General features: G+C 49.7%; 1 protein-coding gene across 12 annotated transcripts in view; it reads right to left on the bottom strand.

Annotated features, from left to right (window-relative positions):
- The window catches only part of PRUNE2 (prune homolog 2 with BCH domain), a 553,043-nt gene that overhangs the window by 124,686 nt on the left and 403,195 nt on the right, over positions 1–25,162 (bottom strand). For all 12 annotated transcript variants that reach the window (XR_010171909.1, XR_010171914.1, XM_063913844.1 and 9 more), the window contains one exon: positions 6,297–6,358. Coding sequence is in view for 10 of the 12 variants with exons in the window: in XM_063913844.1 (XP_063769914.1) it covers positions 6,297–6,358 (62 nt within the window). In the remaining 2 variants the exon portion in view is untranslated. The remainder of the gene's footprint in view (positions 1–6,296; positions 6,359–25,162) is intronic.

The following is a 25,162-nucleotide window of genomic DNA, read 5'->3' as shown; positions in this document are numbered from 1 at the left end:
CAATTGGCTGGTTAACATGAAATGATGAAACCACTTTTGGCAGAAATTCCTGACGAGTTCTCAACTCCGCTCTATTAGCATGGAAAATCAAATAGATGCTTTTTTGAGATAAAGCCGCCAACTCAGATACTTGCCTTGCAGACGCCAAGGCCAACAACACGACCACTTTCCGAGTAAGGAATTTTAACTCAACCTTGCGCAAAGGTTCAAACCAATGTGATTGCAAGAATTGCAACACCACATTAAGATCCCATAGTGCCACTGGGGGCACAAAGGGAGGTTGGATGTGCAGCACGCCCTTCACGAAGGTCTGAACTTCTGGAAGGGAGGCCAATTCTTTTTGAAAAACGATCGATAAGGCCGAAATCTGTACCTTAATAGAGCCTAACTTTAAGCCCGCATCCACACCTGATTGTAGGAAATGGAGTAACCGCCCCAGGTGAAATTCTTCCGTAGGAGCCTTCTTGGATTCACACCAAGACACATATTTTCTCCAAATACGGTGGTAATGCTTTGCCGTTACTTCTTTTCTAGCCTGAAGAAGTGTAGGAATGACTTCACTGGGAATACCCTTTCGGGCTAGGATTTGGCGTTCAACCGCCACGCCATCAAACGCAGCCGCGGTAAGTCCTGATACACGCACGTCCCCTGTTGTAACAGGTCCTCCCGAAGAGGAAGAGGCCAGGGATCTTCTATGAGCAACTCCTGAAGATCTGGATACCAGGCCCTTTTTGGCCAATCCGGAACAATGAGGATCGCCGGAACCCTTGTTCTTCTTATAATTTTTATCACCCTTGGAATGAGTGAAAGTGGAGGGAACACATAGACCACCCACAGTGTCACTAGGGCGTCCACCGCTATCACCTGAGGGTCCCTTGACCTGGAACAATATTGAGGTGGGATGCCATCATGTCCACTTGAGGAACTCCCCAACGATTTGTCACTTCTGCAAAGACCTCTTGATGAAGACCCCACTCTACTGGATGGAGACTGTGTCTGCTGAGGAAATCTGCTTCCCAGTTGTCCACTCCTGGAATGAAGACCGCTGCCAGAGCGCTGGCATGTCTTTCCGCCCATCAAAGAATCTTCGTGGCCTCGGCCATTGCCGCTCTGCTCTTTGTTCCGCCATGGCGGTTTATGTACGCCACTGCTGTCACGTTGTCTGACTGAATCAAGACCGGCAGACCTCGAAGAAGATGGTCTGCTTGCAGTATGCCGTTGTGGATGGCTCTTAATTCCAGAATGTTTATGTGTAGACAAGCTTCCTGACTTGACCACTTTCCCTGAAAGTTTCTTCCCTGTGTGACTGCTCCCCAGCCTCGGAGGCTTGCATCCGTGGTCACCAGGATCCAATCCTGAATCCCGAACCTGCGTCCCTCCAGAAGGTGAGAACTGTGCAGCCACCACAGAAGGGAAATTATTGTCCTGGGAGATAGAATAATTTTCTGGTGCATGTCCAGGTGAGACCCGGACCACTGGTCCAGCAGGTTCCACTGAAACACCCTGGCATGGAACCTGCCATACGGAATGGCCTACTAGGCCGCCACCATCTTCCCCAGCAACCGAGTGCAGTGAAGAACTGACACCTTTGCCGGTTTCAGAATCCGTTTTACCATGTTCTGTATTTCCAAAGCTTTTTCCACTGAAAGAAAAACTCTCTGTAATTCTGTATCTAGAATCATACCCAGGAACGACAGCCGTGTCGTTGGATCCAACTGTGATTTTGGCAAATTTAGGAGCCAACCGTGTTGTTGCAGAATCGTCAGCGAAAGAGCAACATTCTTCAACAATTTCTCCTTGGACCTCGCCTTTATGAGGAGATCGTCCAAGTACAGGATAATTGTGATTCCCTGCTTGCGCAGGAGAACCATCATTTCCGCCATTACTTTGGTGAAAATCCTCGGAGCCGTGGACAGACCAAACGGAAACATCTGAAATTGGTAATGACAATCCTGCACAGCAAATCTCAGGTAAGCCTGATGTGGAGGATATATGGGGACATGTAAGTAGGCATCTTTTATGTCGACCGACACCATAAAATCCCGCTTCTCCAGACTGGAGATCACTGCTCGTAGAGACTCCATCTTGAACTTGAATCTTTTCAGAAAGAAATTGAGGGATTTCAGATTTAGAATCGGTCTGACTGAGCCATCCGGCTTCGGGACCACGAACAGGCTTGAATAAAAACCTTCCCCCCGTTGAGACGGGGGTACCGTGACAATCACTTGGTTTTGACACAACTTTAGTATCGCAGCGCTTACTATCTCCCTTTCTGGCAGAGAAGCTGGCAAGGCCGATTTGTAAAATCGTTGAGGGGGCACGTCTTGAAACTCTAGCTTGTACCCTTGGGTTACTATTTCTACTATCCAAGGATCCAGGTCCGAGTGCATCCAAACCTGACTGAAGAGTTTGAGACGTGCCCCCACCGGAGCGGACTCCCGCAGAGGAGTCCCAGCGTCATGCGGTGGATTTGGCAGAAGCCGGAGAGGATTTCTGCTCCTGGGAACTAGCCACAGCCTGTGACCTTTTTCCCCTTCCTCTCCCCCTCGCAGCAAGGAGGACCCACGTCCCTTTTTGAATTTGTTGGGCCAAAAGGACTGCATCTGATAGCGAAGCGATTTCTTCTGCTGTGCAGGAACATGAGGTAAAAAAGATGACTTACCCACGGTAGCCGTAGAGACCAGGTCAGTGAGGCCGTCACCAAACAGGACCTCACCGTTAAACGGTAAAGACTCCATCGCCTTCTTAGAATCAGCATCAGCATTCCATTGATGAATCCACAATGCTCTCCTAGCAGAGACTGACATGGCATTGGCCCTTGATCCCAAAAGGCCAATATCCCTTACCGCTTCTTTTAAGTACGCTGCAGCGTCCTTGATATGACCCAAGGTCAAAAGCACACTATCCCTGTCTAGGGAATCTACCTCAGATGACAAGTTATCCGCCCACTTTTCAATAGGGCTACTCACCCATGCCGCAGCAACAGCAGGCCTGAGTAGCGACCCTGTAGTGACATAAATGGATTTCAGGGTATTTTCCTGCTTACGATCCGCAGGATCCTTAAGGGCTGCCGTGTCAGGGGACGGAAGCGCTACCTTTTTGGACAGACGCGACAAAGCTTTGTCTACCGTGGGGATTGACTCCCAGCTGTCCCTGTCCCCAGAGGGAAACGTCGGATATGCCATTGGAATTCTTTTGGGAACATGTATCTTATTGTCGGGATTTTCCCAAGCTTTTTCAAAAAGTGCATTCAGTTCATGAGAGGGAGGAAACGTTACCTCAGGTTTCTTGCCTTTAAACATACAGACCCTCGTATCAGGAACAGCAGGGTCCTCAGTGATATGTAAAACATCTTTTATCGCCACAATCATGTACTGAATACTCTTAGCCAGTTTTGGATGTAATCTGGCATCACTACAGTCGACACTGGAATCAGAGTCCGTGTCGGTATCTGTATCTGCTATTTGGGCAAATGCACATTTCTGCGACCCCAAAGGAGTCTGGGCCTGTGACAAAGCATCTTCCATGGAGTTCCTCCATGTCTGGTTCTTAGACTCAGATTTATCAAACCTCTTAGCCAACTTAGTCACATTTGTATTTAAAACACTCAGCATATTGACCCAATCATCCGTCGGCATCAGTGGCGGTTCTTGCCACGGGCAAGCAGGACTTTTGCCCGGGGCGCCGCCTTCCGGAGGGCGCTGGCGCCATCCGGAGGGCGCCGCACCGTGGCAAGATCCGCCACTGCTGCCCGCTGTGTCCCCCGTCCGCCTCCGCTGCCCGCTGCCGTCCCCATCCTCGGCGCCTCCTGTGAAGGGAACTAGACGCTATGCGTCTAGTTTCCCTTCGTGGAGAGTAACTGCTGAGCGGTGCGCGATGACGTCATCGCGCACCGCACAGCAAAGGTCCTCTCCACGAAGGGAACTAGACGCATAGCGTCTAGTTTCTCTTCGTGGAGAGGACCTTTTGCTGTGCGGTGCGCGATGACGTCATCGCGCACCGCTCAGCATTCAAGCGGCGCTTTCAATGTACAGGGGGCGTGACTCACCACGCCCCCTGTATTAGGCCACGCCCCTTTCCTGCCCGGGGCGCTCTGCGCCCTTGAACCGGCCCTGGTCGGCATTGCAGACACTGTCACTCTCACAGAACTGTCAGTCCCCATGCCAGCCTCCTCCTGGGAAGAGCATTCAGCCTCAGACATGTCGACACACACACGTACCGACAGCCACAAACACACTGGGCTATAGGGGACAGACCCACAGCAGAGCCTGTTAGAAAGACACAGAGAGAGTTCAGCCAGCTCACACCCAGCGCCTATCCCGGTTCTGAAGTCAGTAACAATACTGTCCAGACCTGCTAGCGCTTTTATCAAACAATATAATTCACCAATTACTAGTGCCCTCCCCGTTTTGCACCGTTACTTGGACAGCAGTGTGGAGGATCAGGGCCAGCGTCTCTGCAGCCTTCTGTGAAGAGAGAAATGGCGCTGGTGAGAGCTATGCGGCTAAGCCCCGCCCCCGACATGGCGGCTTCAGTCCCGCTCAAAATTCTTTATACTGGCGGGGGTCCCTTAACAAGTGCCTGGGCACTGTTATATTGCATGCCAGTAGTATTTGCGGCCCCCCATGCTGCCCAGGGCGCCCCCCCTGCGCCCTGCAGTGCCGTGATCAGTGCGGGAGCATGGCTCTACCCCAAGCCGTCTTCTGCCGTCACTGAAGTCTTCTGATCTTCTCATACTCACCCGGCTTCTATCGTCTGGCTTTGTGAGGGGGGTGACAGCGCAGCTCCGGGAACAAGCAGCTGGGCGTACCGTAGTGATCGAACCCTCTGGAGCTAATGGTGTCCACTAGCCTAAGAAGCAGAGCCCTTGAACTCTTAAGAAGTAGGTCTGCTTCTCTCCCCTCACTCCCACGAAGCAGGGAGCCTGTAGCCAGCAGGTCTCCCTGAAAATAAACTCAGGAGAGCTCCTCAGTATGCATCCAGTCTCGCTGGGCACAGAATCTAACTGGAGTCTGGAGGAGGGGCATAGAGGGAGGAGCCAGTTCACACCCATTCAAAGTCTTATAGTGTGCCCATGTCTCCTGCGGATCCCGTTTATACCCCATGGTTCTTGAAGCATCCCCAGCATCCTCTAGGACGTATGAGAAATATAAAAACCCAAGTATCCGGCTCTCTCACCATACAAACATACTGCGCCGGGTGCCCGCATCCACGGTTGGGAATACAAAAGTCTATTTGAAGCAGGACTCCTGGCGTCTTAATAAATCACTCTTGAAGCACAACTAGCAAAGGCAACGTTTCAGTGCCGTACAAAGTCGTGGCACTTTCGTCAGGTATACCTGACGAAAGTGCCACGACATTAAATGACACTGAAACGTTGCCTTTGCTAGTTGTGCTTCAAGAGTGATTTATTAAGATGCCAGGAGTGCTACTTCAAATATATATATATATTTATTGGCTACATAGAGTTGGAAGCATGAAGGTGTAAAGACATATTACAATTTGCCACTTTCCAGATTCTAATTTTTTCAGCCACATCTATGTCTGGAGAACATGAACACTTCTTCTGCAATGTATCTCATGCTATAGCATCAATGTACAGAAACCCATTCAGTCAACTCAATGAGCAGTATTCAAATTATATATTATGCCCAATCTCCTTTCTAAAGTGATCCCCATTATCGTGCATATTGCGCCCTTAGTAAAAAGTTTTAGCTGCGTAAAGGGTTGGGCGCTCGCTCTACCCCAGAGATAGCAAGCTGAAATGATTATACCATGCCTGTCAGCAGAAACAGAACATGTGTGGAAGGGGGTGAAAAGAACTGAATACCGCCCAATGGCTAGTTGAGATATGTTACAAAAATATATGCAGTCTTCTTTGCGCTTAATTAAAGAATGTGAAATTAAAAACTGGTGGTTTTCTCATCACACGTGAAATTTACTTGTCAAATCTTAATATAAAGACCTATCAACACCACTATCTAACAAAGTGACTGTAACTACAAGAGTCATAGCTGCCATGACTAAATAAATGAATACATAGTAGAATGCATGCATGGTATTAGAGCACATGGGTGCAGATGTATTATCCTGGAGAAGGCATAAGGAAGTGATAAACCAGTGATATGTGCAAGGTGATACAGGCACCAGCCAATCAGCTCCAATATGTAAATTAACAGTTAGGATCTGATTGGCTGGTGCCTTTATCACCTTGCACATATCACTGGTTTATCACTTCCTTATGCCTTCTCCAGGTTAATACATCTGCCCCAGTGTACTGTATGTGCCACTCCTACCTGGTCTGATTTCTGCTGCGTCATATGGGATGTCCATTCCCACATCGTCCAATATAATTGATCTGAAACCAAGAGGAATGCATAAGATGTTTTATCTACTCAAATTGGAAATTGTAGAAGTCTAGACTATTAATACTAGCCAGATGAAAATGTTCATGTCTAGTTTAAATAGAGAGTTTCACTTTATCCCAATAAGACTGCCCTTTAGTCATCTGTAAGACATTTATGAAGTAGATTACTGCCAGCCCAGGACTAAAACTTCAGGGCTTCTGCATATGGAGGCCACTGACTGAGCCTTGCTTTGTGTCCGGTGATGATCTTGCATGTTCTAGCTTCACCCCAAAACTTCCACTATAAACCTGTCACTTTTTCTTTGTCATAATATGCTAAGTAATCTAGATGCTTTTGTGCCTGTTCCTGCTGCATTCTGTTACTTTCTACACATGTACCACTGCCAGCATGTGATCAACTTGTGCTATGGCTCAACTGCCTTGTACTTGTCTCCGCCTTTATGGACACCAAACCATGGTACATTTGACCATTACCTGCTCTCAGACCGCCTTTCTTTCCACTGGACTGTAATTTAACTGAAGATGTCTACCAAAGCCTTAAGTAGAAATTTTGGTGCCCTGTGCCAGAAAGAGCACTCCCCCCTTCCCATCCCCCTCCATATATAATAGGGACAGTGAGCGCCAAAGGCCACGCAATAGTGCCCCAAATTCAAACTATGGGGTCTATTTACTAATCCGTGGACGGAGATAAAGTACCAGCCAATCAGCTGCTATTTTACCTTGTCACAGGCTGGGTTTAAAAAAATGACAGTTAGGAGCTAGTTGGCTTGTAACATATCTCTATGCACTTTATCTCCATCTAAGGCTTAGTAAATAGACCCCAATGTCACACAGTAAGGCAAAGTTATTCAAAATATACGGCACAATAGTGGTCCTTATTCACAATACAATGCACAGTAGTGGTCCTTATTCACATTATACCACACAGTATGGCTGCAGCATGTAGCTGGAGGCCTGGATTCCACCCTCTATTCTATGCCCCTCCCAGTGGATGAGTAAAACAGCTGCTCCTAGCTCTTTGTTCAACTTTCCCCTTTTGCTCTATCCTACAGTGTGTGTGTCTCCTCAAGACAAGACAGCAAATGGCCCTGCTAAAAGTACGTAGAAGTGTTAATAGTTTATTTTTATCAATTAACAAATTGCAAAGTGAATGAATAGATACGTCTAAATAAAATCAATATTTGGTGTGACCACCCTTTGCCTTCAAAACGAATCAATTCATCTAGGTACACTTGCACAAAGTCTGCGATTTTGTAGGATTGTAGTCAGGTGTATGGTGAACCAATCATACCAAATGGCGTGCCAGTAAGAAATTCCCAGCCGGTACGCCGTACCGCCAGGCCGCTACCTTGCAGACACCAGGTGTTGGAGAGAGGACAGCGCAGCATGCGCCTCTCCACTCCTGCCTGCCCAGTCACTCCCGAGTCCCCTGAGTCCGGCAGCGTGCACTGAAATGCCGGTTCGTGAGCCAATCAGAGCTCGCGGACTGGCAGCCAATCAGGAGCCGCCGCTGCCGGACCGCGAGCCCTGATTGTCTCACAGACCGGCGCCAGATCTAATATACAGGATGCTGCCACTGCAGGAGGACTTGGAGACCGGACTGAGGGCAGGAGAGGGGCGCGTGCTGCGCTCTCCTCACCCCAGCAGTAGCAGAAGATAGTGCCAGCCAAGGCAGCAGCAACAACGGTGAGTTGCACTGCTGGGGCATGTCTGGCATTCTGTGCGGGCAGAGAGATGCGACTGCATCTCGGTAATGCGAATGCCTCTGCCTGATAAGGGTGGTCATTCCGAGTTGATCGCTAGCTGCATTCGTTCACTGTGCAGTGATGAGGCATAAAAACGGCACTTCTGCGCATGCGTATGCGGCGCAATGCACGCGCAAAGTATTATTACAATGAACGATGTAGTTTCACACAGGGTCTAGCGAAGCTTTTCAGTAGCACTGGTGGCCGCAGAGTGATTGACATGAAGTGGGCGTTTCTGGGTGTCAACTGACCGTTTTCAGGGAGTGTTCGAAAAAATGCAGGCGTGGCTGGGCGAACGCAGGGCGTGTTTGTGACGTCAAAACAGGAACTGAACAGTCTGAAGTGATCGCAAGCGCTGAGTAGGTTTTGAGCTACTCTAAAACTGCACAAAATTTTTTTGTAGCCGCTCTGCTAACCTTTCGTTCACACTTCTGCTAAGCTAAAATACACTCCCAGTGGGCGGCGGCATAGCGTTTTTACGGCTGCTAAAAACTGCTAGCGAGCGATCAATTCGGAATGACCACCAAGGCCTTTTGTGCAGATGTCACAAAACAAGGCTTAAGTGTAGTGTAACTAGTTAAGGTGTTGAAGGAAGTCATGCTTTATTTTTAGTTTTTAGTTTTTTTTTGGAACATTGGGGGTAATTCTGAGTTGATCGCAGCAGCAAGTTTGTTAGCAATTGGGCAAAACCAGGGCCCTCATTCCGAGTTGTTCGCTCGCTAGCTGCTTTTAGCAGCCACGCAAACGCTATGCCGCCGCCCTCTGGGAGTGTATCTTAGCTTAGCAGAAGTGCGAACGAAAGGATCGCAGAGCGGCTACAAAGTTTTCCTGTGCAGTTTCAGAGTAGCTCAAAACCTACTCAGCGCTTGCGATCACTTCAGACTGTTCAGTTCCTGTTTTGACGTCACAAACACGCCCTGCGTTCGCCCAGCCACGCCTGCGTTTTTCCTGGCACGCCTGCATTTTTTCGAACACTCCCTGAAAATGGTCAGTTGACACCCAGAAAGGCCCACTTCATGTCAATTACTCTGCGGCCACCAGCGCGACTGAAAAGTGTGAACGAAAGGATCGCAGCGCTGCTTCAAAAAAAGATTGTGTCGTTTCTGAGCAGATCCAGACCTACTCCTAGCTTGCGATCACTTCAGACTATTTAGTTCCTGTTTTGACATCACAAACACGCCCTGCGTTCAGCCAGCCACGCCTGCGTTTCTCCAGGCACTCCTGCGTTTGTATCTGACACACCTGCGTTTTTACACACACTCTCTGAAAACGGTCAGTTACCTCCCAGAAACACCCACTTCCTGTCAATCACTCTGCGGCCAGCAGTGCGACTGAAAAGCGTCGCTAGACCTTGTGTGAAACTGCATAGGCTTTTGCGAAAGTACGTCACGCATGCGCATTGTGCCGCATGCGCAGAAGTGCCGCTTTTTTACCTAATCGCTGCGCTGCGACCGAAAACAGCTAGCAAACTACTCGGAATGACCCCCCATGTGCACTGCAGGGGGGGGTAGATATAACATTTGCAGAGATAGTTAGATTTGGGTGGGTTATTTTGTTTCTGTGCAGGGTAAATACTGGCTGCTTTATTTTTACACTGCAATTTAGATTTCAGTTTGTATACACTCCACCAGTGCAAGCAGTGCGTTGCACTGGGGCCCGCCTCTGTCCAGGGGCCCAAGCATGTAATGAGTCAAATTGACTCATTACATGCCGCTGTGCGCTGCAGGCAACCGCTGCCCGCAGCGCACAGCCGCCCACAGAGGAGAAGAGCAGCGGCACGGACGGGGGAAGGAGGAGGAGGGAGGTGAAGGAGGGAGCCGCAGCAGCGCTTTGTTACTGGTGGAGGCGCTGCTACTGCTGCCCCTCTGCTTCACTATAGGCTGTCTTCCGAGAACAGCCTATAGTGAAGCAGAGGGGCAGCAGCAGCAGCGCCTCCACCAGTAACAAAGCGCTGCTGCGGCTCCCTCCTCCACCTCCCTCCTCCTCATTCTCTACTGCCCGGAAATCGTCTGACGCTGCACCGAGGAGCCTGAGCCAGCGGAGAGGGTAAGTATAAGTTTTCTTTCTTTCTGTCTTTCTTTCTTTCTGTCTTTCTTTCTTTCTTTCTTTCTTTCTTTCTTTCTTTCTTTCTTTCTTTCTTTCTTTCTTTCTTTCTTTCTTTCTTTCTTTCTTTCTTTCTCTTTTTCTTTCTTTCCAACAAAAATGGGTAATCTGCCTGCCGCAATGTGTAAAAATGGGGAATCTGCCTGCCGCAATGTGTAAAAACGGGGAATCTGCCTGCCGGAATGTGTAAAAACGGGGAATCTGCCTGCCGCAATGTGTAAAAACGGGGAATCTGCCTGCTGCAATGTGTAAAAATGGGGAATTTGCCTGCCGCAATGTGTAAAAACGGGGAATCTGCCTGCCGTAATGTGTAAAAATGGGGAATCTGCTTGCCGCAATGTGTAAAAACGGGGAATCTGCCTGCTGCAATGTGTAAAAATGGGGAATTTGCCTGCCGCAATGTGTAAAAACGGGGAATCTGCCTGCCGCAATGTGTAAAAACGGGGAATCTGCCTGCTGCAATGTGCAAAAATGGGGAATCTGCCTGCCGCAATGTGTAAAAACGGGGAATCTGCCTGCTGCAATGTGTAAAAATGGGGAATTTGCTTGCCGCAATGTGTAAAAATGGGGAATCTGCCTGCCGCTATGTGTAAAAATGGGGAATCTGCCTGCCGCAATGTGTAAAAAGGGGGAATCTGCCTGCCGCAATGTGTAAAAAATAAGAATTTACTTACCGATAATTCTATTTCTCGTAGTCCGTAGTGGATGCTGGGACTCCGTAAGGACCATGGGGAATAGCGGCTCCGCAGGAGACAGGGCACAAAAGTAAAGCTTTAGGATCAGGTGGTGTGCACTGGCTCCTCCCCCTATGACCCTCCTCCAAGCCTCAGTTAGGATACTGTGCCCGGACGAGCGTACATAATAAGGAAGGATTTTGAATCCCGGGTAAGACTCATACCAGCCACACCAATCACACCATACAACTTGTGATCTGAACCCAGTTAACAGTATGATAAAACGTAGGAGCCTCTGAAAGATGGCTCACAACAATAAACAACCCGATGTTATTGTAACAATAACTATATACAAGTATTGCAGACAATCCGCACTTGGGATGGGCGCCCAGCATCCACTACGGACTACGAGAAATAGAATTATCGGTAAGTAAATTCTTATTTTCTCTGACGTCCTAAGTGGATGCTGGGACTCCGTAAGGACCATGGGGATTATACCAAAGCTCCCAACCGGGCGGGAGAGTGCGGATGACTCTGCAGCACCGAATGAGAGAACTCCAGGTCCTCCTCAGCCAGGGTATCAAATTTGTAGAATTTAGCAAACGTGTTTGCCCTTGAACAAGTAGCTGCTCGGCAAAGTTGTAAAGCCGAGACCCCTCGTGCAGCCGCCCAAGATGAGCCCACTTTCCTTGTGGAATGGGCTTTAACAGATTTTGGCTGTGGCAGGCCTGCCACAGAGTGTGCAAGCTGAATTGTACTACAAATCCAACGAGCAATCGTCTGCTTAGAAGCAGGAGCACCCAGCTTGTTGGGTGCATACAGGATGAACAGCGAGTCAGATTTTCTGACTCCAGCCGTCCTGGAAACATATATTTTCCGGCCTTGACAACGTCTAGCAACTTGGAGTCCTCCAAGTCCCTAGTAGCCGCAGGCACCACAATAGGTTGGTTCAGGTGGACGCTGAAACCACCTTAGGGAGAAACTGAGGACGAGTCCTCAATTCCGTCCTGTCCGAATGGAAAATCAGATAAGGGCTTTTACAGGATAAAGCCGCCAATTCTGACACGCGCCTGGCCCAGGCCAGAGCCAACAGCATGACCACTTTTCCTGTGAGATATTTTAACTCCATAGATTTAAGTGGGTCAAACCAATGTGACTTTTGGGACCCAAAAACTACATTGAGATCCCAAGGTGCCACTGAAGGCACCAAAGGAGACTGTATATGCAGTACCCCTTTTACAAACGTCTGAACTTCAGGGACTGAAGCTAGTTCTTTTTGGAAGAAAATTGACAGAGCCGAAATTTGAACCTTAATGGACCCCAATTTCAGGCCCATAGACACTCCTGTTTGCAGGAAATGTAGGAATCGTCGAATTTCCTCCGTCGGGCCTTACTGGCCTCGCACCACGCAACATATTTTCGCCAAATGCGGTGATAATGTTTTGCGGTTACATCCTTCCTGGCTTTGATCAGGATAGGGATGACTTCATCCGGAATGCCTTTTTTCCTTCAGGATCCGGCGTTCAACCGCCATGCCGTCAAACGCAGCTGCGGTAAGTCTTGGAACAGACAGGGTCCTTGCTGGAGCAGGCCCCTTCTTAGAGGTAGAGGCTACGGATCCTCCGTGAGCATCTCTTGAAGTTCCGGTTACCAAGTCCTTATTGGCCTATCCGGAGCCACGAATATAGTGCTTACTCCTCTCCATCTTATCAATCTCAGTACCTTGGGTATGAGAGGCAGAGGAGGGAACCCATACACTGATTGGTACACCCACGGTGTTACCAGAGCCTTTACAGCTATTGACTGAGGGTCCCTTGACCTGGCGCAATACCTGTCGAGTTTTTCCCAACGGTTTATAATCATGTGGAGGACTTCTGGGTGAAGTTCCCACTCTCCCGGGTGGAGGTCGTGCTGAGGAAATCTGCTTCCCAGTTGTCCACTCCCGGAATGAATACTGCTGACAGTGCTATCACATGGTTTTCCGCCCAGCGAAGAATCCTTGCAGCTTCTGCCATTGCCCTCCTGCTTCTTGTGGCACCCTGTCTGTTTACGTGGGTGACTGCCGTAATGTTGTCCGACTGGATCAACACCGGCTGACCTTGAAGCAGAGGTCTTGCTAAGCTTAGTGCATTGTAAATGGCCCTTAGCTTCAGATATTTATGTGAAGTGATGTCTCCAGGCTTGACCATAAGCCCTGGATATTCCTTCCCTGTGTGACTGCTCCCCAGCCTCGCAGGCTGGCATCCGTGGTCACCAGGACCCAGTCCTGAATGCCGAATCTGCGGCCCTCTAGAAGAAGAGCACTCTGCAACCACCACAGGAGGGATACCCCTGTCCTTGGTGACAGGGTTATCCGCTGATGCATCTGAAGATGCGACCCGGACCATTTTTCCAGTAGGTCCCACTGGAAAGTCCTTGCGTGGAATCTGCCAAATGGGATTGCTTCGTAGGAAGCCACCATTTTTACACAGAACCCTTGTGCATTGATGCACTGAGACTTGGCTCGGTTTTAGGAGGTTCCTGACTAGCTCGGATAACTCCCTGGCTTTCTCCTCCGGGAGAAACACCTTCTTTCTGGACTGTGTCCAGGATCATCCCTAGGAACAGAAGACAAGTCGTCGGAACCAGCTGCGATTTTGGAATATTGAGAATCCAATCGTGCTGCCGCAACACTACCTGAGATAGTGCTACACTGACCTCCAACTGTTCCCTGGATCTTACCCTTATCAGGGAATCGTCCAAGTAAAGAATAATTAAAATTCCCTTCCTTCGAAGGAATATCATCATTTCGGTCCGTACTTTAGTAAAGACCCGGGGTGCCGTGGACCATCCCTACGGCAGCGTCTGAACTGATAGTGACAGTTCTGTACCATAACCTGAGGTACCCTTGGTGAGAAGGGTAAATTTTTTGACATGAAGATAAGCATCCTTGATGTCCCGAGACATCATGTAGTCCCCTTCTTCCAGGTTCGCAATCACTGCTCTGAGTGACTCAATCTTGAATTTGAACAGCTGTATTCAAAGATTTTAGATTTAGAATCGGTCTCACCGAGCCGTCTGGCTTTGGTACCACAATAGTGTGGAATAATACCCCGTTTCCTTTTGCAGGAGGGGTACCTTGATTATCACCTGCTGGGAATACAGCTTGTGAATGGCTTCCAAAACTGCCTCCCTGTCAGAGGGAGACGTCGGTAAAACCGACTTTTGGAAACGGCGAGGGGGAGACGTCTCGAATTCCAATTTGTACCCTTGAAATATTACCTGAAGGATCCAGGGGTCTACTTGCGAGTGAGCCCACTGCGCACTGAAATTCATTGAGAACGGGCCCCCACCGTGCCTGAGCTTGTAAAGCCCTAGCATCATACTGAGGGCTTGGCAGAGGCGGGAAAGGGTTTCTGTTCCTGGGAACTGGCTCATCTCTGTAGCCTTTTTCCTCTCCCTCTGTCACGAGCAGAAAAGAGGAACCTTTTGTCCGCTTGCCAACAAAGGACTGCGCCTGATAATACTGCGTCTTATTTTGAGAGGCGACCTGGGGTACAAACGTGGATATCCCAGCTGTTGCCGTGGCCACCAGGTCTGAAAGACCGACCCCAAATGTCCCCTTTTTTAAGGCAATACTTCCAAATGCCGTTTGGAATCTGCCTCACCTGACCACTTTACTGGTAGAATTGGACAACGCACTTATACTTGATGCCAGTCGGCAATATTCCGCTGTGCATCTCGCATATATTTTAAATGCTCTATAGGCAATAATATACTGTCCTTATCTAGGATATCAATATTTCCAGTCAGGGAATCCGACCACGCCAACCCAGCACTGCACATCCAGGCTGAGGCGATTGCTGGTCGCAGTATAACACCAGTATGTGTGTAAATACATTTTAGGATACCCTCCTGCTTTCTATCAGCAGGATCCTTTCTTACAAGCGTGTGAGCGCCTTATCCCCCCTAGGGGGTGTTTCCCAACGCACCCTAACCTCTGGCGGGAAAAGGTATACTGCCAATAACTTTTTAGAAATTATCAATTGTTATCGGGGGGAAACCCACGCATCATCATTTTATTTCTCAGATTCAGGAAAACTACAGGTAGTTTTTCCTCACCAAACATAATACCCCTTTTTGGTGGTACTCATATTATCAGAAATGTGTAAACATTTTCCCTTGCCTCAATCATGTAACGTGTGGCCCTATTGGAAATCACGGTTGTCTCTTCACCGTCGACACAGGAGTCAGTATCCGTGTCGGCGTCTGTATCTGCCATCTGAGGTAACGGGCGCTTTAGAGCCCCTGACGGCCTATGAGACGTTTGGACAGGCACAAGCTGAGTAGCCGGCTGTCTCATGTCAACCACTGTCTTTTATACAGAGCTGACACTGTCACGTAATTTTCAACAGTACATCCACTCAGGTGTCGACCCCCTAGGGGGTGACATCACTATTACAGACAATCTGCTCCGTCTCCACATCATTTTTCTCCTCATACATGTCGACACAAACGTACCGACACACAGCACACACACAGGGAATGCTCTGATAGAGGACAGGACCCCACTAGCCCTTTGGGGAGACAGAGGGAGAGTTTGCCAGCACACACCAAAGCGCTATAAACTGTGTAGGGACAACCTTATAATAAGTGTCTATCCCTTATAGCTGCTTATATATATTTTTAGCCAAATAAGTGCCCCCCCTCTCTGTTGTACCCTGTTTCTGTAGTGCAGTGCAGGGGAGAGTCTGGGAGCCTTCCTACCAGCGGAGCTGTGTGGGAAAATGGCGCCGTGTGCTGAGGAGATAGGCCCCGCCTCCTTCTCGGCGGGCTCTTCTCCCGCTTTTATCTGGAAAACTGGCAGGGGTTAAATACATCCATATAGCCCAGGGGCTATATGTGATGTATTTTTTGCCATAGGAGGTATTTACATTGCTGCCCAGGGCGCCCCCCCCAGCGCCCTGCACCCTCAGTGACCGCAGTGTGAAGTGTGCTGGGAGCAATGGCGCACAGCTGCAGTGCTGTGCGCTACCTTAATGAAGACAGGAACGTCTTCTGCCGCCGATTTCTGGACCTCTTCACTCTTCAGCATCTGTAAGGGGGCCGGCGGCGCGGCTCCGGGACCCATCCAGGCTGTACCTGTGATCGTCCCTCTGGAGCTAATGTCCAGTAGCCAAGAAGCCCAATCCACTCTGCACGCAGGTGAGTTCGCTTCTTCTCCCCTTAGTCCCTCGATGCAGTGAGCCTGTTGCCAGCAGGTCTCACTGAAAATAAAAAACCTATTTAAACTTTACTTCTAAGCAGCTCAGGAGAGCCACCTAGCCTGCACCCTTCTTGTTCGGGCACAAAAATCTAACTGAGGCTTGGAGGAGGGTCATAGGGGGAGGAGCCAGTGCACACCACCTGATCCTAAAGCTTTACTTTTGTGCCCTGTCTCCTGCGGAGCCGCTATTCCCCATGGTCCTTACGGAGTCCCAGCATCCACTTAGGACGTCAGAGAAAGGGGGAATCTGCCTGCCGCTATGTGTAACAAGGATACGCTGTCTGCCGCAATGTGTAAAAAGGGGGAATCTGCCTGCCGTAATGTGTAACAAGGGCACGCTGTCTGCCGTAATGGGTAACAAGGGCACGCTGTCTGCCGTAATGTGTAACAAGGGCACGCTGTCTGCCGTAATGTGTAATGTGTAACAAGGGCACGCTGTCTGCCGTGATGTGTAACAAGGGCACGCTGTCTGCCGTAATGTGTAACAAGGGCACGCTGTCTGCCGTAATGTGTAACAAGGGCATGCTGTCTGCCGTAATGTGTAAAAAGGGGACGCTGTCTGCCATTATGTGTAAAAAGGGCACGCTGTCTGCCGTTATGTGTTTAAAGTGTACACTGTCTGCCGCTATGTTTAACAAGGGCACGCTGTCTGCCGTTATGTGTAAAAAGGGGACGCTGTCTGCCGTTATGTGTAAAAAGTGCACGCTGTCTGCCGTTATGTGTAAAAAAGGGGGACGCTGTCTGCCGTTATGTGTAAAAAGGGCACGCTGTCTGCCGTTATGTGTAAAAAGGGCACGCTGTCTGCCGTTATGTGTAAAAAGGGCACGCTGTCTGCCGTTGTGTGTAAAAAAGGGGGACGCTGTCTGCCGTAATGTGTAAAAAGAGGAATCTGTCCGCCGTAAGGTGTAAAAGGGTCTCTACCTGGTGTAGTGGTGCTACTGTGCGGCGTAATTTGAATAATGGAGACTACTGTGCATCGTTTTATGAATTGGTATTATTTTGTGGCACACCCCTTCCCCACGAAGCCACGCCACTATGTATTTTTGCACGCGCCTACGGCGCGCACTGCCCCTGTTTTACATGCAGGGGTGGGGCTCCAATGCCGTTTCTTGCACACAGTGCTAAAATGTCTAGTTACGGCACTGTTGCTAGGTATCCACTTCCCTGAGCAGGTCCCCCCTCACCAGATCCTCTCCAGGGGTGAGGGGGTGGACTTGGATGGGATGGGGGGGGGGGGCCTAAGCCATTTTGTCGCACATGGGCCCACCGCTCGCTAGTTCCGCCACTGCACTCCACCCAAATCTAACTCTCTCTGCACATGTTATATCTGTCCCCCTGCAGTACACATGGTTTTGCCCAACTGCTAACAAATTTGCTGCTGCGATCAACTCAGAATTAGGCCCATTAAACCCTAAACACATAACAAAAAAAAAAGAAAGATTTTTTTACTAACATTTTTTTTAAAAATTCATTTTTAAAATATATTTTTAACCACTTAACTAATGATTTTTTTTCTAAAACCTGCTCAGAAAATGCCTTTTTTTTATTTAAGTTTTTTAAAGTATTTTTAATAATTTATTTAAATAATAAGATTTTACTCACCGGTAAATCTATTTCTCGTAGTCCGTAGTGGATGCTGGGAACTCCGTAAGGACCATGGGGAATAGACTGGCTCCGCAGGAGACTGGGCACTCTAAAAGAAAGATTAGGTACTATCTGGTGTGCACTGGCTCCTCCCACTATGACCCTCCTCCAGACCTCAGTTAGGATACTGTGCCCGGAAGAGCTGACACAATAAGGAAGGATTTTGAATCCCGGGTAAGACTCATACCAGCCACACCAATCACACCGTATAACTCGTGATACTACACCCAGTTAACAGTATGAAATATAACTGAGCCTCTCAACAGATGGCTCAACAATAACCCTTAGTTAGGCAATAACTACATACAAGTATTGCAGACAATCCGCACTTGGGATGGGCGCCCAGCATCCACTACGGACTACGAGAAATAGATTTACCGGTGAGTAAAATCTTATTTTCTCTGACGTCCTAGTGGATGCTGGGAACTCCGTAAGGACCATGGGGATTATACCAAAGCTCCCAAACGGGCGGGAGAGTGCGGATGACTCTGCAGCACCGAATGAGAGAACTCAAGGTCCTCCTCAGCCAGGGTATCAATTTTGTAGAATTTAGCAAACGTGTTTGCCCCTGACCAAGTTGCAGCTCGGCAAAATTGTAAAGCCGAGACCCCTCGGGCAGCCGCCCAAGATGAGCCCACTTTCCTCGTGGAATGGGCTTTTACTGATTTAGGATGCGGCAATCCAGCCGCAGAATGCTTCAGCTGAATTGTGCTACAAATTCAGCGAGCAATAGTCTGCTTAGAAGCAGGAGCACCTATTTTGTTGGGTGCCTACAGGATAAAAAGCGAGTCAGTTTTCCTGACTCCAGCCGTTCTGGAAATATAAATTTTTAAGGCCCTGACTACGTCCAGTAACTTGGAATCTTCCAAGTCCCTAGTAGCCGCAGGCACTACAATAGGTTGGTTCAAGTGAAAAGCTGATACCACCTTAGGGAGAAACTGGGGACGAGTCCTCAATTCTGCCCTATCCATATGGAAAATCAGATAAGGGCTTTTACATGACAAAGCCGCCAATTCTGACACACGCCTGGCCGAAGCCAAGGCCAATAACATGACCACTTTCCACGTGAGATATTTCAAATCCACAGTTTTAAGTGGCTCAAACCAATGTGATTTTAAGAAACTCAACACCACGTTGAGATCCCAAGGTGCCACAGGAGGCACAAAAGGGGGCTGAATATGTAGCACTCCCTTTACAAATGTCTGAACTCCAGGCAGTGAAGCCAGTTCTTTCTGGAAGAAAATCGACAGAGCCGAAATCTGGACCTTAATGGAACCCAATTTTAGGCCCATAGTCACCCCTGACTGTAGGAAGTGCAGAAAACGACCCAGCTGAAATTCCTCTGTTGGGGCCTTCTTGGCCTCACACCACGCAACATATTTTTGCCAAATACGGTGATAATGGTTTGCGGTTACTTCTTTCCTGGCTTTTATCAGCGTAGGAATGACTTCTTCCGGAATGCCCTTTTCCTTTAGGATCCGCAATTCAACCGCCATGCCGTCAAACGCAGCCACGGTAAGTCTTGGAACAGACAGGGCCCCTGCTGTAGCAGATCCTGTCTGAGCGGTAGAGGCCATGGGTCCTCTGATATCATTTCTTGAAGTTCTGGGTACCAAGCTCTTCTTGGCCCATCCGGAACCACGAGTATCGTTCTTACTCCTCGTTTTCTTATTATTCTCAGTACCTTTGGTATGAGAGGCAGAGGAGGGAATACATAAACCGACTGGTACACCCACGGTGTCACTAGAGCGTCCACAGCTATTGCCTGAGGGTCCCTTGACCTGGCGCAATATCTAGTTTTTTGTTTAGGCGGGACGCCATCATGTCCACCTGTGGCCTTTCCCAACGGTTTACCAACAGTTGGAAGACTTCTGGATGAAGTCCCCACTCTCCCGGGTGTAGGTCGTGTCTGCTGAGGAAGTCTGCTTCCCAGTTGTCCACTCCCGGAATGAACACTGCTGACAGTGCTAAGACGTGATTTTCCGCCCATCGGAGAATCCTTGTGGCTTCTGCCATCGCCATCCTGCTTCTTGTGCCGCCCTGTCGGTTTACATGGGCGACTGCCGTGATGTTGTCTGATTGGATAAGTACCGGCTGGTTTTGAAGCAGAGGCCTTGCCAGACTTAGGGCATTGTAAATGGCCCTCAGTTCCAGAATATTTATGTGTAGGGACGACTCCTGACTTGACCAAAGTCCATGGAAATTTCTTCCCTGTGTGACTGCCCCCCAGCCTCGAAGGCTGGCATCCGTGGTTACCAGGACCCAGTCCTGTATGCCGAATCTGCGGCCCTCTTGAAGATGAGCACTCTGCAGCCACCACAGTAGAGATACCCTGGTCCTTGGAGACAGGGTTATCAGCCGATGCATCTGAAGATGCGATCCCGACCACTTGTCCAAGAGGTCCCACTGAAAGGTTCTTGCATGGAACCTGCCGAATGGAATTTTGCTTCGTAAGAAGCTACCATTTTTCCCAGGACTCGTGTGCAGTGATGCACCGATACCTGTTTTGGTTTCAGGAGGTCTCTGACTAGAGATGACAGCTCCTTGGCTTTCTCCTGCGGGAGAAACACTTTTTTCTGTTCTGTGTCCAGAACCATCCCCAGGAACAGTAGGCGTGTGGTAGGAACCAGCTGTGACTTTGGAATGTATAGAATCCATCCGTGCTGTTGTAGCACTTCCCGAGATAGTGCTACTCCGACCAACAACTGCTCCTTGGACCTCGCCTTTATAAGGAGATCGTCCAAGTACGGGATAATTAAAACTCCCTTTTTTCGAAGGAGTATCATCATTTCTGCCATTACCTTGGTAAAGACCCTCGGTGCCGTGGACAGTCCAAACGGCAGTGTTTGGAATTGGTAATGGCAATCCTGTACCACAAATCTGAGGTACTCCTGGTGAGGATGGTAAATGGGGACATGTAGGTAAGCATCCTTGATGTCCAGGGATACCATGTAATCCCCCTCCTCCAGGCTTGCAATAACCGCCCTGAGCGATTCCATCTTGAACTTGAATTTTTTTATGTATGTGTTCAAGGATTTCAAATTTAAAATGGGTCTCACCGAACCGTCCGGTTTTGGTACCACAAACAGTGTGGAATAGTAACCCCGTCCTTGTTGAAGTAGGGGCACCTTAACTATCACCTGCTGGGAATACAGCTTGTGAATTGCCTCTAGCACAGCCTCCCTGCCTGAGGGAGTTGTCGGCAAGGCAGATTTGAGGAAACGGCGGGGGGGGGAGACGCCTCGAATTCCAGCTTGTACCCCTGAGATACTACTTGAAGGATCCAGGGATCCACCTGTGAGCGAGCCCACTGATCGCTGACATTTTTTAGGCGGCCCCCCACCGTACCTGGCTACGCCTGTGGAGCCCCCGCGTCATGCGGTGGACTCAGAGGAAGCGGGGGAAGAATTTTGATTCTGGGAACTGGCTGACTGGTGCAGCTTTTTCCCTCTTCCCTCATCTCTGTGCAGAAAGGAAGCGCCTTTGACCCGCTTGCTTTTCTGAAGCCGAAAGGACTGTACCTGATAATACAGTGCTTTCTTAGGCTGTGAGGAAACCTGAGGTAAAAATTTTTCTTCCCAGCTGTTGCTGTGGATACGAGGTCCCAGAGACCATCCCCAAACAATTCCTCACCCTTATAAGGCTCTATGTGCCTTTTAAAGTCAGCATCACCTGTCCAGTGTCGGGTCTCTAATACCCTCCTGACAGAATGGACATTGCATTAATTCTGGATGCCAGCCGGCAAAATATCCCTCTGTGCATCCCTCATATATAAGACGACGTCTTATGTTCGCAAAATAGTATCCCTGTTTGACAGGGTTACAGACCACGCTGCAGCAGCACTATCTGCAGGTCTCAGTCTAGTACCTGAGTGTGTAAATACAGACTTCAGGATAGCCTCCTGCTTTTTATCAGCAGGTACCTTCAAAGTGGCCGTATCCTAAGACAGCAGTGCCACCTTTTTAGGGGGATATCTCCCAGCGTAACTTATCCTCTGGCGGGAAAGGGTACGCCATCAGTAATTTTTTAGAAATTACCAGTTTCTTATCGGGGGAACCCACGCTTTTTCACACTTCATTCACTCATTTGATGGGGGAACAAAACACTGCCTGCTTTTTCTCCCCAAACATAAAACCCTTTTTTAGTGGTACTTGGGTTAATGTCAGAAATGTGTAACACATTTTTTATTGCCGGGATCATGTAACGGATGTTCCTAGTGGATTGTGTATATGTCTCATCCTCGTCGACACTGGAGTCAGACTCCGTGTCGACATCTGTGTCTGCCATCTGAGGGAGCGGGCGTTTTTGAGCCCCTGATGGCCTTTGAGACGCCTGGGCAGGCGCGGGCTGAGAAGCCGGCTGTCCCATAGCTGTTACGTCATCCAGCCTTTTATGTAAGGAGTTGACACTGTCGGTTTATACCTTCCACCTATCCATCCACTCTGGTGTCGGCCCCACAGGGGGCGACATCACATTTATCGGCATCTGCTCTGCCATCACATAAGCCTCCTCATCAAACGTGTCGACACAGCCGTACCGACACACCGCACACACACACAGGGAATGCTCTGACTGAGGACAGGACCCCACACAGCCCTTTGGGGAGACAGAGAGAGAGTATGCCAGCACACACTATATAATTTTGGGATTAACACTATATTGAGTGAATTTTTCCCAATAGCTGCTTGTATATACAATATTGCGCCTAAATTTTGTACCCCCCCTCTCTTTTTAACCCTTTGAGCCTGAAAACTACAGGGGAGAGCCTGGGGAGCTGTCTTCCAGCTGCACTGTGAAGAGAAAATGGCGCCAGTGTGCTGAGGGAGAAGCCCCGCCCCTTTTTCAACTGACTTTCTCCCGCTTTTTCTGGAATACTGGCAGGGGTAATTTTACATCTATATAGCCTCTAGGACTATATATGATGTAGATTTGCCAGCCAAGGTGTCATATATTGCCCTCAGGGCGCCCCCCCCAGCGCCCTGAACCCTCAGTGACCGGAGTGTGAAGTGTGCATGAGGAGCAATGGCGCACAGCTGCAGTGCTGTGCGCTACCTTGGTGAAGACTGATGTCTTCTGCCGCCGATTTTCCGGACCTCTTCTTGCTTCTGGCTCTGTAAGGGGGACGGCGGCGCGGCTTCGGGAACGAACACCAAGGCCAGTTCCATGCGGTCGATCCCTCTGGAGCTAATGGTGTCCAGTAGCCTAAGAAGCCCAAGCTAGCTGCAAGCAGGTAGGTTCGCTTCTTCTCCCCTTAGTCCCTCGATGCAGTGGGCCTGTTGCCAGCAGGTCTCACTGTAAAATAAAAAACCTAAAATAAACTTTCTTTCTAGGAGCTCAGGAGAGCCCCTAGTGTGCATCCAGCTCGGCCGGGCACAGAAATCTAACTGAGGTCTGGAGGAGGGTCATAGTGGGAGGAGCCAGTGCACACCAGGTAGTACCTAATCTTTCTTTTAGAGTGCCCAGTCTCCTGCGGAGCCCGTCTATTCCCCATGGTCCTTACGGAGTTCCCAGCATCCACTAGGACGTCAGAGAAATTTTGTTTTAAAACAAAATATTTTGCACCCCTCCCCCCAGCCCCTGTGTCCATAGTCCCCAATTAAAGTATTACTTCCCATCCCCCATAAAAAAATAGCCCCCCCCCAGTGGAAAAAGATCCCAAGTATTCTAAAGCCTCACCCCCTAAATCCCAGTGTCCCAGCCATCATACTCCACCCGTGTCAATGGGCCCCCACTATTTAGTGCGCCCCCTTCCCATGTGTCACTATACATTTCATTTATTATTTAAAATATATTCATCCCTCCCCTCAGTCAAATAATTATTTTTGTTGGGCAGCAATCCCACCCCTCTACCCACCCCCACTGCCAAAAGATGACCCCCATTATCCCCCCCCCCCATACACATAGCCCCACTCCTTTACCTATCAGCAGAGTGCAGCAGAGCATGCGTCAGTGGGGACTGATCATCAGTCCCCCCTGTTGCAGCTGAATTATGCACACGCGGAGATCAGCATAGTTGTGCTGGGGGGGCAGGGGGTCAGGGATGATGTTCCCCTCCCCACACTTCTATTTTAGGTGCATGCACCCCAGTGTGCCCCTCACATCAGTGGCATGCGGTGAGATCAGTGGCTGGTGAGGCATGCCCACTCCCACCGCTGATATGACTGCCGCCAGTGCCCGCTACTGTTCTGCCACCCATGCCAGCTGCCAATGCCTGCTAAAGTCGCCGCCAGCTACCGCCCCCACAGCTAATTCCCAGTCTGACACCGCCGTCCATGCCCGCGAAGTCTTGGGAGCAGCAGCAGCCAGGGCCTGGGCAGCAGAAGCGCCCGGGGTTAAGGATAGCAGTGGAGGGTCTGCACGGAAGCAGGATTACAGCTGCAGGCTGGTTGATCGAGACAGCGGTAGTAATCGCCACCTCCCCTTAAACCCCGGCACACATGCAGAAATCACCCCTCCCCTTATACCCCGGCACCCCCCCCTCTCCTTATACCCCGGCACACACGCAGGAATCACCACCCCCCCCTCTCCTTATGCCCCGGCACACACGCAGGAATCACCCCCCCTCTCCTTATACCCAAGCAGACACACAGTAATCACCCCCCCCTTATAACCCAGGACACATATGCAGTAATCACCGCACCCTCCCATTATACCCAAGCCCATATGCAATAATCGAACACCCCCCCCCCCCCTTTACCCCCGGAACACATGGAGTATTTGCCCCCCTCCCCTTTTTCCATGGCACACATGGAGAAATTGCCCCATCCCCTTTTCCCACAGCATGCAAGGAGTAATTGCCCCCCCCCTACCCTTATGCCCCGGCACAGTGCGCACATCTCCGTGCTGAGCACTGCTCTGTACTGACCATGGGCTGCCCTGCTCTCTGAAACACGGACACAGGGAGATGGCTGGATATACACACCGGCTGGCTATGTGGCTGCACTGCTGACTACAGCGGCGGGGACACTGACCTGTGGAGGGGCCAGGGTAGAGCGCGTAGTTCATGAACCTAAAATGGTGGAGGCTCAAGTATGTCAGGCTGTGGCGCCCCCCTTAGTGTGACGCCAGCTCTTACCTGGAGTAATGGTAGGGCCAATCCTGGTGGGAGTGAGAGTGGCTACCCCTGGCTTTTAGCGGCTATCAGTGAGAGGTGAGCAGTGCAGGGGGACAGGGGGCACTGGTACAGGGGCCTCCCTCTGGGTGGACACTGGACAATAAGGAGTCAGTCCCTGTGAAGGTGCGCTGGACCCCAGGAAAAGCTCTGAATCTGGTGCCCAATCATATCTGCCCAGAGACAAGGGCTGAAAGCACGCCCCTGTCACTGAGGCACTTATACTAGTGCTGCTTAGAGCGCTTTTTTAAATGGGCTTTTTACTGCCCATTT

The sequence above is a fragment of the Pseudophryne corroboree genome, chromosome 1 (genome assembly GCF_028390025.1).
Source record: "Pseudophryne corroboree isolate aPseCor3 chromosome 1, aPseCor3.hap2, whole genome shotgun sequence".
NCBI lineage: Eukaryota > Metazoa > Chordata > Amphibia > Anura > Myobatrachidae > Pseudophryne > Pseudophryne corroboree.
The sequence above is the reverse complement of the archived record's forward strand: the minus strand, read 5'-3'. Positions and strand labels throughout refer to the sequence as shown.